Source organism: Carlito syrichta, unplaced genomic scaffold (genome assembly GCF_000164805.1).
Source record: "Carlito syrichta isolate Samal-C Ts95f unplaced genomic scaffold, Tarsius_syrichta-2.0.1 Scaffold90601, whole genome shotgun sequence".
Classification (NCBI taxonomy): Eukaryota; Metazoa; Chordata; class Mammalia; order Primates; family Tarsiidae; genus Carlito; species Carlito syrichta.
The window spans coordinates 1-15263 of NW_007034697.1; the positions used below are offsets into that span (position 1 = coordinate 1).

A 15263-nucleotide genomic window follows, 5' to 3' on the forward strand; every position below is an offset into this window, starting at 1 on the left:
GCCTTCTGAGTAGCCGGAATTACAGGCACGCGCTACCACGCCCGGCTGATTTTTTGATTGATTGTAGAGATGAGGTCCCGCTGCCCAGGCGGGTCTCGAACCCGCGGGCTCAGGCCATCCACTCACCTCAGCCTCCCAAAGGCGCGGGATGACAGGCTGAGCCACCGAGTCTGGCTGAGAAGTTTTTATATAAGAGGTCTCCTGCAAAACAACCTGTCTCGTCAAGGCTACTTGTATACACGGGGAAAGAAAGTGGAGTCGCTGTCTTGATGTCCTTGAATACCATCTCTGCCTTCACTTTTCCTTATGTCCTGGGTGACTCACTTCTTCATACAAGTGTCCCCCAACAGAATAATAAACAGAAGTATAAGCTGCCCATCCACAAAAGAAGAAGAAATATAAATGGTATACACATCCATGGAAATACATTCTATCCATTAATCAAATGAATACAAATTAAAACAGTGGTAAGACACCGTTTCATCTGTCAAATCACCAAAAAATTTAAAGCATGGCAACACTCTTTGTCAATGACTTGGAGAAAAAGACACTCTTTTATACTGTTGGTTGGAATATAAATTGATACAAGCTTCTTTGCAGGGCATTTTGACAGGAATATCAAAAGCCTTAGATCGATCTGTACATACCCATTGGCTCTGAAATTCCACTTCCAAGAATTTTACCTAAGGTAATAACAGAATTAGGGGCAGAGATTTAGCCACTGAAACGGTTATTACAGCAGAATTTATAACAGTGAACATTCAAGCAATGGATATCCAAAGGGAGTGAATATGTTAAATTATGATAAATTATAACATGAAAAAAAATATTGTGGTGTTTAAAAACATCTAATAGCATGAGGAAACTTAGACTAAAACAGAAATTGCATTTTTAAAAATATACACACATGAATGAAGAATAAAAGTGTCAATACCCAAAGAAACTAGTTAATATTATCTATCTACTTCTCTGTGTTGTCCAATAAACATGTAATGCTAAGTAACTAAAATAGATAAATTGAGGGCATGAATCTAAACACTCATAGTGATTTACTCTAAAGTGTGTTTGAGCTGAGGTTCTACTTTTATCACACCTGTTATATCCCATCATTTACTTGGATTATTAAGACATCACATTACAAATAATGGTTAAATGCTTAAAAAATTCTAGTAATTGCCTGAAACTTTAAATTCCTTAAATAGGTTCATGTAAGCAATTTGGTTCACCAATAGATACATTTTGTACCTGACACCTATACAATAGTAATTCAGTCACAGGAAATGAGACACCGTCCATTACAAGGGAATATTTTGTACTTGTCTTCTGCAGCAACTGACATTTCATTCAAGCACTTTTAAATCTCCAAGGAATCTCCATCTGTTGTATGTCAAAATTTTAAGTTCTCTCCTTGCAAACTTCAACACTTGTACATAAACAAGTTAGGAGGGCAAGCCCACTTTATATAAATTACTTTGATATTAACCCATTTGGTGTGAATAATTGTTTCACAAAGTAACAATTTCCCAAATGTGCAATATGCAAATCATAACTACCACCCTGGCTTTTTATAGCCTATTTCTATTTCTCATGGACATATCACTTGTAACTAGGTTTTTTGGTTCCCCTTTGTGTGTGTATGTGTGTGTGTGTGTGTGTGTATAAATATATATATATCTAAATTACTGCTTGATGTTGTCTCAAGAGTGTTCATTAAAAATTAAATCTGATGATATAATTTTATGTTTCAGACATGCATTTTGTTTTTAAGCAGAAGAGGTATTTAAGATTGCTAGTGCAAAGCCACGTGACAGTTACTAAGGTGAAAACACTTATTTTCTAGCTATTTAATCCTTAGGACAAAAATTATACACATATATATGCATATATACACACATAGATACACACATAAATATCTTTTATATGTATTTCATATAAATTGATTTATATATTTGTATATGTATTTTGTATATATGTGTATATATATACGTGTGATATTACACATTAAGGATCAAAGAAAAGAAATAAGAAGTTGCCTATGTTCCTACAGTGGTACTGTAAGTAATCCTGTAGTTCTGGCTCCAAAGTCAATAACTTCTTGTTTTCCATTAGACTCTGGATATATAAGCATAGTTTTAGAGTTTTAAAGAACTATTTTAAATAAAACATCAATTTTAGATAAGATTGTACTTTCCCGCAAAACTTTTGGTGGCTTGGACTCTCAAATCCATCAAATATTATCAATTTACACTCCACTAACTTGAATTTTTATGATTGCAAGCAATATTACACCGAAATGTATCCTTTTTTGTAAACCTTTTATTTAGTGAATATCAAACTAATTATGTACACAAAGTTGGGAGATTAAAAGTATCTTAAAAGATGAGAAGTCCTGGGGAATTCACAGTTCCATATGTTTATATTCTGTGGATCCCTCCAGCTCTTCTTCCTCAGAGGCCACACACTACTCATTTTCCCTTAATCTCCACTACCTCCGCCTTCTCCTTATTGTAGATGCTGAAATGTCTTACAATACACAAATATGTCTGCCCTGAATTCCCAAGCCCAGCTCTCTCCTCTCCTAGTTGCACTTAGGAGAAGATAATCTCCACTTGTTGGTGCCACAGTTTAGGTTTCAGTTCAACTTTCAATCCACTGCAATTTGACTGCCTTACCCATTACACAGAAGTAATCTTCTTGGAAGTTTTTTGTGTTTCTTTTAGATGGTATCCCACTATGGTGCAGGGGCTGGTCTCCAACTCTTGGGCTCAAGTGATCCTCCTGCCTCAGTCTCCCAAGTTGCTGTGACTACAGGTGTGGACCACCAAGCTTGGAGACTTTTGGAAGTTTCTTGACTCAGCTGGTCACACTGTGACTCTACTGTTGTCTTCTGTGAAGTGATATTTTGTTTTCTTGTTGCCTTTAAGGAAGTTCCCTCTTTGTTTCTTTTATTGGTGCTTCATTTATACCCTCGTGTTAAATATTGAAGAATTTGCAGTTTGATCTTCAGTCCTCTTCTCATTCTATTCTCTACTTTAGGGGAGCAGTTTAGTTCTGTCCCATGGCTTTAGACATCATCAAATACATATTTCTAAACAAAATATTATTGAATTTCATATATATACATATATGTATACTATACATATACATACATATAATTGCCCAATAAATCATTGTCCTTGTCTGAATTGCTAACTTTACCAGAAACAAAATAGTTTGACCTTCAACTTGGATTCTCCTGTCATTCCTCCAGTCTCTTATGTCAGGGAAAGCAGTCTTTTAAAAAGTCTTCCTTCTTCCCATCCCCATGCAATAAATTAATCACCAAATCTTGATTCTACTTGAATGGGTCTCAATTTTCTTCCTGCTTCTTGGTCCAAACTTTTATGTTTTCCCACTTTGACAAGTATAATACTCAAGTATAATACTGCCTAATGGGTCAGTTCGCTTCTAAGATTGATCTCCAAGTCCATTATTTACTCATTCAACAAAAACATGGCTTCCAGGTTTAGGTATTGGGGGAGGTAAGCAACGGTGAACAAAGCCATGTCTCCAAGGAGCTTATTCCTTTTGGGGCAATACAGTTAACAACCTACACTGCTATCAGAGTACTTTGCAAAATATAAACATGGCTGTACATTCCTTTGCATTAAAATCTCTCAGAGCCCCCCCATTACCTGAAGAAAAAAGTGCAAGTCCCTTAGTATCGCCATGAAGGGCTTATGGGTATGTTTTGTGGCAACATGTGCAGCTGCAACTCTGCGAGAGCTTTGGAACAGTCGGCAGGGATCTTACATGATCTCCTTCATTGCTTTGTCTGTCTTGAATTTCTACATATTCTTTACACCTCTGTTCCAATGCTACTCTCTTCCTTCTTTATGAATCATTCTCTCCTCTCCTCCCATTCTCTGTTGGCAACAATCTGCTCTGTGCTGAAATTGACTTTGCCTATTCTGTTGTAATAACACTTGCCATGTAAAAATCTAATTACGTCTACTTCCTTGTTTGCCCAACCAGCAGTGAGTGTTTAGAGGTCAGGGACTACATCTTACTCATTTTTGTTTACCCAGCACCTAGAACAATACCCAGCATCTATTATTCATTGAATGAACACTTAGTTGATATACTAAATAAGAAATCCATTCAATAAGTTATACCCAAACTTTATTCAGTTTGTAGTTTCTGTGTGACAATAATACTCAAAGTCAAGGCAACAGTCAACAGACATATTTAATTGTTCTTTTCTCAACTTTATATGGATTTCCATCCATTTTAATATGCATTGAAATAGCTTTTACATTTAGTTCATGTACAGTCTATTTATTTCGGAAAACTATCTCAAGTCAACCAATAAATATAAGAAAATTTTAATACAGTGAAACTATCATTTAAACAATTCAGTAAATAATGTATAAGCTTTTCACACATAAAATTATATGTGTACATAATATTAATAAACAGAATTATTATGACTTAAGAATAATATTCTTTAACACACAAAAAAAACTTCAGTTAGTTGCTCTTCAAACACTTGAATGCCCTCAGAATGGCAAATAAACTAAGGTTCTATGGCTCTAACACTTCTTTTTTCTATTTCAGTGATAATTACATCAATAAACCTGATTCAGCACTCACTGCTGTTCAATTCATTAATTAAAACAATTTTACTGCTACCACTGTGATTCTTCAAGGATATCAAAAACACATTCAAAAATCAAAATCGCATACATCATCAGTTTTGATATGTGCATAGTATACTTCACTTTGATTTCAACTCTACAACTAAAAGAACACTTAGAATTTAAACAGAATAGCACATATTCTATATACTTTAAACACAAATACTTAGAACACAAACTGAGTTTAGTAGAAATGGCGGTATTCAAGTGAAGCTGTCACGTTTTCTGAAAACTATTTTAGAACAGAAAAATATAAATATATATAAATACTTAAGTATCTAATAACAACATAGTAGTAGACTTTTTTTTTAATTCGGAGTCTCACTCTGTCACCCAGGTGCAGTGGCATGCTCACGGCCACCGCAGCCTTGAACTGTTGGGCTCAGGTGATCCTTTCGCCTCAGCCATCCAAGTAGCTGAAATCAAAGGCATGTGCCACCACGCCCGGCTAATTTTTTGATTTATTGTAGAAGTCTTGCCAAGTTGCCCAGTCTGGCCTTGAACCCATGGGCTCAGCAATCCTCTCACCTCGGCCTCCCAAAGTGCTGGGATTATAGGCATGAGCCACTACACCCAGCCACTAGTAGTAGACTTTGTAATCATCTTAATTCTAGTTTTATAATGCTAAATTTTAAAAGGATTTTATGTAAATAATAACTTACTATGCTCAAGAGTACCTTGTATATATCCACGAAGTAAATATATTTCATCCTTAAATGAAATATGGAAGCTTTTGCTCAAAGAATGACAAGTCGCTATTGAAACTATAAGTATATACATATCGAGGCAATGTAATTACTTTTATATATTAGGAACTATTTGACTGCACTTTGCAAAGCAGCACTTTAATTCTGAGCTTGATTTAGTAAGCGCACCAACATATTACTTTTGCTATGTTAGACATCCCAGAGCACTTAAAACATAAAATATGATTTACAACAGCAGACCATGCCAGAATTGACCATTACATGCCAGGAAAAGGCCTATGGTGAAATTTATATTCAAGTTATAGTTTAGTATGTGTAATAGAATCTCATAAAATTAGAATAACACTGAAATATATATATTTCTTACAGCAACGGACTTCCATCTTAATTCTTACTATCAGTTTCCAAAGTAGGATAAAGAATTCATGGATAAAGTCGAAGAAATGGAATTACGCTAGTGAGGCAAAAAAGTACAACTTTCTTCAAATTATCTTCAGAAAACTCAAATATTGTGAAAAGAGCCAGGAGAGAAATGGCATCTGTGTCATCCTAGAAGCATCAGAGGTACAAGACATAACAGGGTACTCCAAGGCCACAGGCAGTTCCCCCCAAATTCTTCTAGAATTTAATCTACAACAAAGAGCTGCAAGTTCTTTTATTTCCTCTTTCTCACCTATATTCAGTTGCTTAGAAAGAAAAGAAATTGCACCGCCACCTCTTCCAGAGAACATACTCTGCCTAGCATGGTAACTTGGATTGCAAAATAGCTAATGTTCTCTCTTTAGAGATTGATGTAAACTTATCACTACAATAGTTGATCAAACTGGCTTAAGGGGTATGTATACCTCTTTCCTTTTAAAATACAATAGCTTGATGTTTAGACTTTATCTGTCCATACAGAGAGTAGACTTTTAAAATACTATTTCAATGTTCTAAATGAATGTTCAATGTTCTAAATTCAATGTTCGATAAAAAGTGTATCAGCGGTGCAAAGCAAGTATCTATTACATTTACAAGGTCTGCACTTTAATATTTTACCCTTTTTTGCTTGCCGAATTAGCCCTTAATACTTCAGTATCATGCACAATAGTGTGGCATCAGTGGGGTCCTACAACAGGTACGTTGCTAAGACCCCAGGTGAGAAACAAAGTCTTCCTGGAATGATTTATTTTTTTGTGTGAACTGAGGAGCACCAGTTAAATTGCCTTTTAATTGACTGGCTGTCTAAGTAACATGCCTTTGAGGGAAACACTACTTTTGAAATTTCCTTTGGCCAGGAGGGGAAGGAGCATGTTACAGTCTTTGAAGTCTACAGCCATCAGACTAATTATCAGCACCATTCAATGTACATTCATTTAATTACAGTAAATTAAAAAGGATGTGGGGTTTTGGAGGAAAATAAGAGAGTCAATAAATGGTGACAGAAATTCCAGGCTGTGCAGATTATCAGTGCCTTTTCTGGAGGAGACCATGAGTTATCCCTCATCTTGCCAAAAGCACAAGAACTTGACTAATATGGATGGGAGAGAGGAAGGTAAGAGAGAAGAGGAGGAGAAAAGAGAAGGGACATTTATTGTGGGTCAAAACTATGGAGGCACTTGATATTGTTTATTTAAGTTAATCTTCATAACCACTTAAGGAGGAGATATAGTTGTCTTCCTTTTAGAACTAATAAGAAGAGCACACACCTACTTGGAACTCACTAGACGCCAGGCACTGTTCTAAGCATAATATGTTCCTAAACTCATTTCATTAATCCTCATAACAGCCCTATCCTCATAGGACTGCACACTATTTACTATTATCCTTATTTTATCCATATGGAAACTGTAGCATGGGAAGGTTAATTGATTGGCTGAAGGTCACGCAGCTGGGAGGTGGTGGTGTCCATGCAAAACTAGGTGGCCTGCCTCTGGACAGCACGTTCTTAGCAACTGCCCTCCATGTAGGCTCTTGAGGTCCCAAGTCATGATGAGGTGGAAGAGTAGTGCCAACTCCTAATCCGTCTGACATCAAAGGTCATCTTTTTCCAAGAGGCACTAAGAAGTTGAAGAGGCGAGGATACAGAGCGAGATGAGGGACCTCCAGGAGGAGAGGACCACACCTCTGGAATTAGCAGCACAACAGGCCAAGTAGTGAACAGACAGAAAAGAGAAGAACTTCCACTCTGGGTGATTCAGGAGGAAACAGTCTTATGGGATGAATGAAAGAATTTGAACCCTGACCAATGTGATTCTAAATACAGGAACTTCTACTGACATACCTCACTGCTGGATGACAAATATAGGCTTAGCTTTTTCTAGAAAATGATGCATGTGCAAAATTTTATTTATCTTACTTATGCATTTATAGCACAAAACCAACTTTATGCTATTTTTTTCCACTTAAACTTCTTTGCTAAATATCTTCATTGTCCCATTGTCTTGATGCACACAAGGCCCTTACCCTTCGTTGGATTTCCTGCACATCACTTGACACTCCAAGTTACTCTCCATGAAAACATTTTTAAAGCTTCAAGATTGATGTTTGGATTAAAAAGAAAAAAGCCCTTTGTTCCTGACGTTTAAATAGATAATTTGGAATTGAGATCAGATTACAGTACTTGCAAAGCTGGATCATGGGAATTCAGTCAGGGATCTTTTAACAACACATCAGAGACAGTCAAGATGCCTAAAATAATCCAGAACATACTGATAATTTTACCTTTGAGGAGGGTGCCCCATCGCATTTATTTTGTAACCTTTCAACCGCTTCCTCAAACTGCTGTTAATAGGTGGTCCCAAATCACTGCCCCTCCAGTATTCAGCCTGATGTTTGGTAGCTGACTTACAATAACGACACCACAACAATTAATACGTCAAGAAAGGACTTCTTCCATTTTCTTAATTTGGAACAAGATTAACATTTGGAATTACATATAAAATTTAAAGTGTTGTGACAAATCTTTTTTTTCTCAAAATTTATTTTAACTTCAAATCCCCATGGTTGATGAAGAGTTAGTTTTGCAAAAGAATAAATCTTATCACTTGTTTTGAATCTCTGCTAACATGGAGCCGTGTGACATGGTCCGAATGTTCTCTTACTCTTGCGGGATACCCAGGCCATCAAAATTTCATTAGCCTCACAGCAGTTCTAGCGTCTTCTTAACTTGAACTGTTGGCCTCTTTATCAATAAATAAATGAAATCTAATCCCTTTTAGTGACTAAATTCTTCTTTGAAGTTGTAACTAGAACATCAGGCACCCAGCTTGCATAATTTTACAAATGTTGAATTACATTTTTTTTCTGGGGAAAACAGTCTCATTCACAGTTATTTCAAATAATGAAAACAGTCGGGAAAAAAATCCCACATTAAACCAGATGAAAATACATCAGTGTCTGGTTCTTAAATTAGTTTTCCTTTGGTGAGTTATTTTACCAATGTCCTTTTCATTTCGACCTTTCGTGATATAATAGAACTTTCAAGGACATATCTCAAGCTAGTACAAAAATGAATAAAATTAAACAATGAAAAAAATTGAAGTGTCAAAGGAAAATATAACCAGAAAATCAATAACTTTTAAAGCTAGAGCAATTTACAATACCAGAGGAGAGTAGAATTGAATTAGTTTAGTAACTTGATATTAGAACTATTTGACTAGAAGTAGTAATAAAAGTACAAATATGTATTACTTTTGAGAATATTGTTTATGAAGATGTTAGAAGAAATTATGCATGATTGCAAATTTTAGTTCCTATTATAACCCAGCTTAAGAAAAAAAAACATAATTTTTTATATCAGGAAAACAAAATCCTCACTGCTCTTGTTTAATCCCACAATTCAAAATTATAAGATCTGCTAAATACTTCAGAAAATTATGTGTTCATATATGTTAATGTAATTAATTACTTTAAATAAAATCTTGTTCTTTTTGAGTAATCACTGAAATTTCACAACAAATAAATTAATCTGAAAAGTTCCTATGGACATATGTCTTAAATATACGAATAACCAGTATTCATCAAGACAGCACATCTATTTTATTTCCTCTTTTGTTTCTGTCCTTAAACTGCTCTCATTGGAAATTCTTAGACCATCAAAATGTTGTTTAAAGAAACAACCGCAGTCAAACCTTGGAAAAAGAGTAAACACAAGTGTAAGTCATCACTTTGGCCAGCTCAACAAACATTGCTTCTGACACTTTATCCTCTTAACTTGGCTGACCTGTTCACTCGCAACAAACGTTGTCAAATGTTCCAAATTTCAAGGCAAGGCCCTGAAGCTCTCTCCCTGCCTCTCTTCATTCTGTTCCTACCCACCACTTGGCGAAATGAGAGTGCAACTTTTCTTGCCTTTATGCCACTCTAAGAACAAGGTCTAGGAGATTCCCGGGTAAATGCATCCCTCCTCTGGTTAATAATAATCCATGTAAATGGAGAGAGGAGTGGTGTGAAAAACTCACAAGCCTTCCTCCTCTCCTTCCAAACATTCAGATATTATGCACTGTTAACTAACGGTTACAAAGTCTGTAGTTGCATATTTTCTGAAAAGAAATAGATACAATATATGTTTGGGAATTCACTATGAGACAGTTTCATGGCAGATATATAATTAAAAAACAAAAAATGTAATTTATATTTTACCAATACAGAGACCATACCAAGATATGTGTGTTTTTAAAGAAAGAGAAAGATGCCACAAAGGTTTTGGTTTAAAGGGCAAAATGACTCAATGTGAAAAATATTTAGTGGGTATGGCTATGGACCATCTATGATGCAGATAATCAGAACTGATGCTATTTTCCTGTTCCATTCTACCCTTTTCAATAAATATCACAAATTTTATTGTGTATTTGAAGAAAATAAAACGCCGGGTGCTACATTTGAATATAACCGTTGTACCTGTGACTGTTCAAGGAGTATTCTGTGAAGTGCAGCTGGACGGGAAGCAATATTTATACCAAATCGCACGTATTTAAGTTTAGTGACTTGTGAATCCACTACGAAAACTGGTAGAAACACAGGCGTTTGTGAGGTGAATGGATTCACTGGGAGAAATGTTGGCAGCCTGATTCTAAGACCCATTCTGTCTAAATAATTGTCCTGTTTCTTCTTTTGGATTGGACTAAAGCCAGCCTCCAAGAATGGACACTTCCAATATGAAGATCTTGAGTCTATGTTATCAATTGATCTTGACTTCCTTTGAATGCACTAAAGTATTCTACATAAGATAAGAAACTGTGTGGGTTACATTTGACTTTTTTTCGTGAATAGAAAGTCAACAACTCCTCAGCAGTGGGAGGCACTAGGTACCACTTCATGCCGTGACTTAGCTGGCTTGAAAGCCAACAATAGATCTGCTTTCCTGTTACAAAGCAAAGCTGACAAAGTGCCCAGTAAACAATACAACTGAAATGTCATTGATAAGACAACCATTTTTCTTTTCAAATGCCATGCAATTCTCCCACTTTAATTTTCTCTTTGCTTTTGCATAGCATTAATAACTAGACTGAAGGAGCAAGTGCACTTGCTAATATTAAAAGCTAAAAGAGAGATGATTTTTGTTTTCTGGTGCATTGGTGCTAATGCTCCAATTCTTCCTAGAAGCAGCACTTACTAGAAATTATGTTTTCTTTAAAATTTATTATTGCATATGAATTAACTGCTTAAAAAAAATTATCCTGCACAGGCAACAGGAAAAAAGTCTCAATAATTTAGAAAGTCATTTTCTTACAACATATAAAGCAGTTATTTGGATATCTTAAAATCCAATTTTTGTGTGTGGATTTAATAGTAATCCAGTCCGCAACCCACATCAAAGGACACACTCCCCCTCTCTACCAAGATTGCAATTGCTCTCATCATTTAGTAAGTTTAAAGCATGATCAAATTTGTTCTTCAATCACTTGAGCCCTGTTAATAAACTATTCTGTGTGTTCAATCATCCATTCTAAGATTCTGCAACTTCTTTGAGATATCTTCAAGAGGAATCTACAAAGACATCTTTGATTGCGAGATGGCTCTGGGGTAAACTTTATCAACACTTGATTTGCTACTCCACAGAGGACAACAGGTGACACAGTCCAAGATAAGTCAGTGCTAATCTTTTTTTTTTTTTTTTTTTGGTACATGATTAAATTGTTTTTCAAAACTATAGCTAACACATCATAGACTGCTTGCTTAATTTAACAATCTGATGTCAAATATTGATTTTTTTTTTCCAGGAAAAAAATGCATTATTCAAAGGTATTTCTTGGGTTCCACTGCATTAAGACAAAAAGAAATGAATAGGAAAGAAAAAGAAAGAAGGATGAGAAGAAGAAAGGAAGGTAAACATGCCTCCAGGGTCAATCAAAACAGACAGAAGCACTGAACGCCAAAATTATAAAGCAAAAAATGAAACTTACCATTCTCACTGTCGGACTTGTTTTCATGCTCCGTGTCTGTCAGGGTGAGGGCTGAGTTGGACCGACTTGACAGGCAGGAACTGCGGCCCGATTTGACCCCCCTGCCCCAAAGTCTCATGGCATGCTCTGGGGACATCACTGCTTCATTTTCAGTATCAGCATCTGACCCTGCACTGATAGAGTAGCCTCTGTGGGGGAGCCCCATTTCTGCACAAAATGCCAGTCCTCTTCGAGTTGCTGGTTCGCAAACGCCTAACTGCCTTAGGGTAAAATTCTGTCCTAATTAGGGGGAAAAAAAGATAACAACTAGTGAGTATATGTTTAGAGTTATTTTTATTTATTTTTACTCTTTTAAAAGAAAGTCTCTGAAATAAACACTCAAGCATTCAGGCTTTTCCCGCTATCAGCACCAGGTGTTGACATCAGCTTTGCATGGCCTACAGTCAAGGGGGTACAGTTACAGGAGGGTGGTCAGGGCCCAAACTTCAAGTTCCTCTGTCAACTATTTAAGCCCACAAGCACCTCCAGAGAGAAGGCAAATAAGGTGGCAACCGACCATGAAAACTCAACCCAGGAAAAGGATTAGTGACCAATGATAGAATTTTACTTAGCAGACTTGTGAAGTAATAGAAATTGTCAGAATTATTCTCTGGGTCCTGTCTTTAGACCTTAACTGTAGGATTTTTCCACCCAGATGTCACTCTTTTGGAAGAAAAAAAGGTTTCTCTCAAGAATGTTACTCATAAGGTAGAAACAGAAGCTTGGTCAGTTTCACGATATCATCCCACCTTAACTTAGCAAACAATATAAACATATAGTGTGTGTGTGTAAACACACTGAATTTGGGGATGCAAGGTCTCAAAAATTTCAAGTACATTTTGGATATCTTTGACTTTCTGGACTTTTACTTTAATAAACATCTGAAAACATATGTATTGATCAGAGTAAACCGATTTTTGCAAATAAAGTCACTCTAAAAATAAAATGGTAGTATTACGTATTTAAAAATTAATGACAAAATCAAGTTCCCTGAAAAATAAATGGCTGTGAACTCTGCAGGCCTTTACTAATAAATTGAGCATAATAAAACTCATGACACTGCAATAACTTAAAGCAAAAGTGTTTAAATTAGGTGACACTTTAAAATGACTGCTGTTATTAATGACTTTTCCAATCCTGTATTTACTCTTGAAGTTTCACATATGTTTTATGATACTATGGATGAGAAGAGAGAGAGAAGTATTTGCTTGAAGGATGTTTATATACGGCTCTTCCATTTCTTGTGTCTTGTTGACATGGTAGTTTCAGATTTAGGTACCAACCAGAATCAAATACACGTAAAGGATAATAGTATATGGAGACTGATTTAAGTGCTACTACCTCATAATCAAACCTTTTAAGAATATTAAGCATTTATATTACTCATAGTTTTTATTTTCCAACTTGTATCTTTTCAATACATGAACATTTTTAAGCTAATAGGCTGACATGAGAAACATACATCATATTTTTTAAAAGAGGGTGTTATAAATTATTTGTGATAAAATGATAACATGTTGACTCTTCTAAGAAATAAATCACACCTAATGGACATTGTAGTAAATACTGGGTTGTAACGATATTAGCACCCTCCAGGCCTCAGCACATTTTAACTAGTGTGGTTAATTGCTTTATTGCTGTGGTCATATCAGAAGTTAGAATCAGCTTTATCTCGGTCAGACTTCCAAATGGATTCCGACAATGACACTCATAAATAATGAAAATCAGTTGCTACAATTAGCTGCAAATCAAACTGTGCTGATCAGAGAGATGTGAATAAGGATCTGGACCAAAAAGTGTGTCAAAAAAAGAGAGAGAGAGAAACTGGAGTTCAGCTGCTTGTTGAATAGTGAGAAGGTGGGCAAGCTCTCTGAGGTAAGGCACAGTATTATCAGTATTTTAAAAGAATTAGTGCAGATTGTACTTATAAAAGTGAATCTAAACAAGGTCAATGTCATGGGTAATGTCAGTCAATGGAATTGCTAGGGAAGTGCTCACCTGCTGCTATTTACATGTCACATTTAAAATGGGAGAAGGATGCAAACATTTCAGTATTACCATTAAACGTACTGATTTTTCAAAATAAGAACACAAAATAATTTTTAACGTGAGAAAAATCAAGCCAGGCTCTGTGGCTGAGGTGAGTGGATTGCCTGAGCCCGCGGGTTCGAGACCCACCTGGGCAGCGAGACCTCATCTCTACAATAAATCAAAAATGAGCCGGGCGTGGTAGTGCGCGCCTGTAGTTCCAGCTCCTTGGAAGGCTGAGGCGGAAGGATCGCTGGAGCCCAGCGGGTCGAGGCTGCGGTGGCGGGGAGCGGCCACTGCACTCCAGTCTGGGCGACAGTGAGACTCCAACTCAAAAAAAAAAAAAAGAAAAGAAAAAGAAAAATCAGTGCTAAGATTCTCTGCATCTTCCCTCTGTTTTGGGAGGTGGCCACACTTAAGAATGAAACGAAGAGAGAAATTAAAAGACAGTAAGAACTCCTTTTCTCATCTCAGCAAGGTAACTTGAAACATTTTCCAAGTTATTGACTTTGCACACTATTGCCTCTTGATGCAAAAATCTATGAGGTGAAAGAAAGCAGAACAGTACAATCTTTATTTGTTATCCAGGTATGTAAACACAGTTCACTTTGCAACCAAATATGTAGCACACTGTCTCCATGAATTGATACGTGTGCCCCAAACTCCATAAACATCAGACATTTTGGAGTCAGAGTCTCACAGTGACCAAACTCTTGAATGCTGTTTCTAAATGCAAGCGAAAAAGCAAGCACAGCAGCAGGAGTCTGTTAGAGTTCCTTACTGAACTAAAAGTTTGTTTTTGTTTCCCCTAGGAGAGAAAACTAAACTTAGCCTCAGATGGACCAAGGTTAAAGCTATTCTCTAGCTCTGTTCAATCATTTTAACACTATTTTTTCATCTTTTAGAGCTGTCGTGACTTGGTTTAGGAGATGGTTTATGTAAATATGACTAGTATAAAGAAGAGCTAAATGAAAAATGGCTTAAAAAATAAATACCTTGGCAAACACAATTAATAATCATAGAGAAATGTATAACTTGAGGGTGGGGAGAGAATCATTTTCAAGTCAGTTTCAAATAGCAACATCACAACTAAAGTTGGCTTTTACTTAAGTAATTGCCTTTATTCAAAAATTTCCCTACTCCAGACCTGCCTCAGTGCTTCAGATTTTATTGTCAGTTCTTCCTATTGGTTAAGAAATTTTGTTTTTAGGACCTCTTGTTTTAATGCATACATCCCTGGGGAGATCTAAACTTAAAATTGAATAAATTAGTCTATTAGATTATTTCCCACAACCTAGCAATATTTAGCAAGATATGCTATACTTATGGAAAACATCTGTGGTTTTGACAAGTACAGGGAAGATGGAGACAAGAAAGGTACCTGACTGGGAGAAGAAACAGTTGGCTGAGCTATGGAGGAGGTGGCG

At 36.2% G+C, this 15263-nt stretch overlaps 1 protein-coding gene across 1 annotated transcript in view; it reads right to left on the minus strand.

Moving 5' to 3' along the window:
- Positions 1-8660: 8660 nt before the first annotated feature.
- LOC103260949 (teneurin-3-like) overlaps positions 8661-15263 on the minus strand; it is a 50634-nt gene continuing 44031 nt past the window's right edge. Inside the window, exons 3-4 of the mRNA XM_021712529.1 lie at positions 11770-12048; positions 8661-8862 (exon numbers count right to left, since the gene is read on the minus strand). Coding sequence (XP_021568204.1) covers positions 8858-8862; positions 11770-12048 — 284 coding nt within the window. The 3' untranslated portion in view covers positions 8661-8857. The remainder of the gene's footprint in view (positions 8863-11769; positions 12049-15263) is intronic.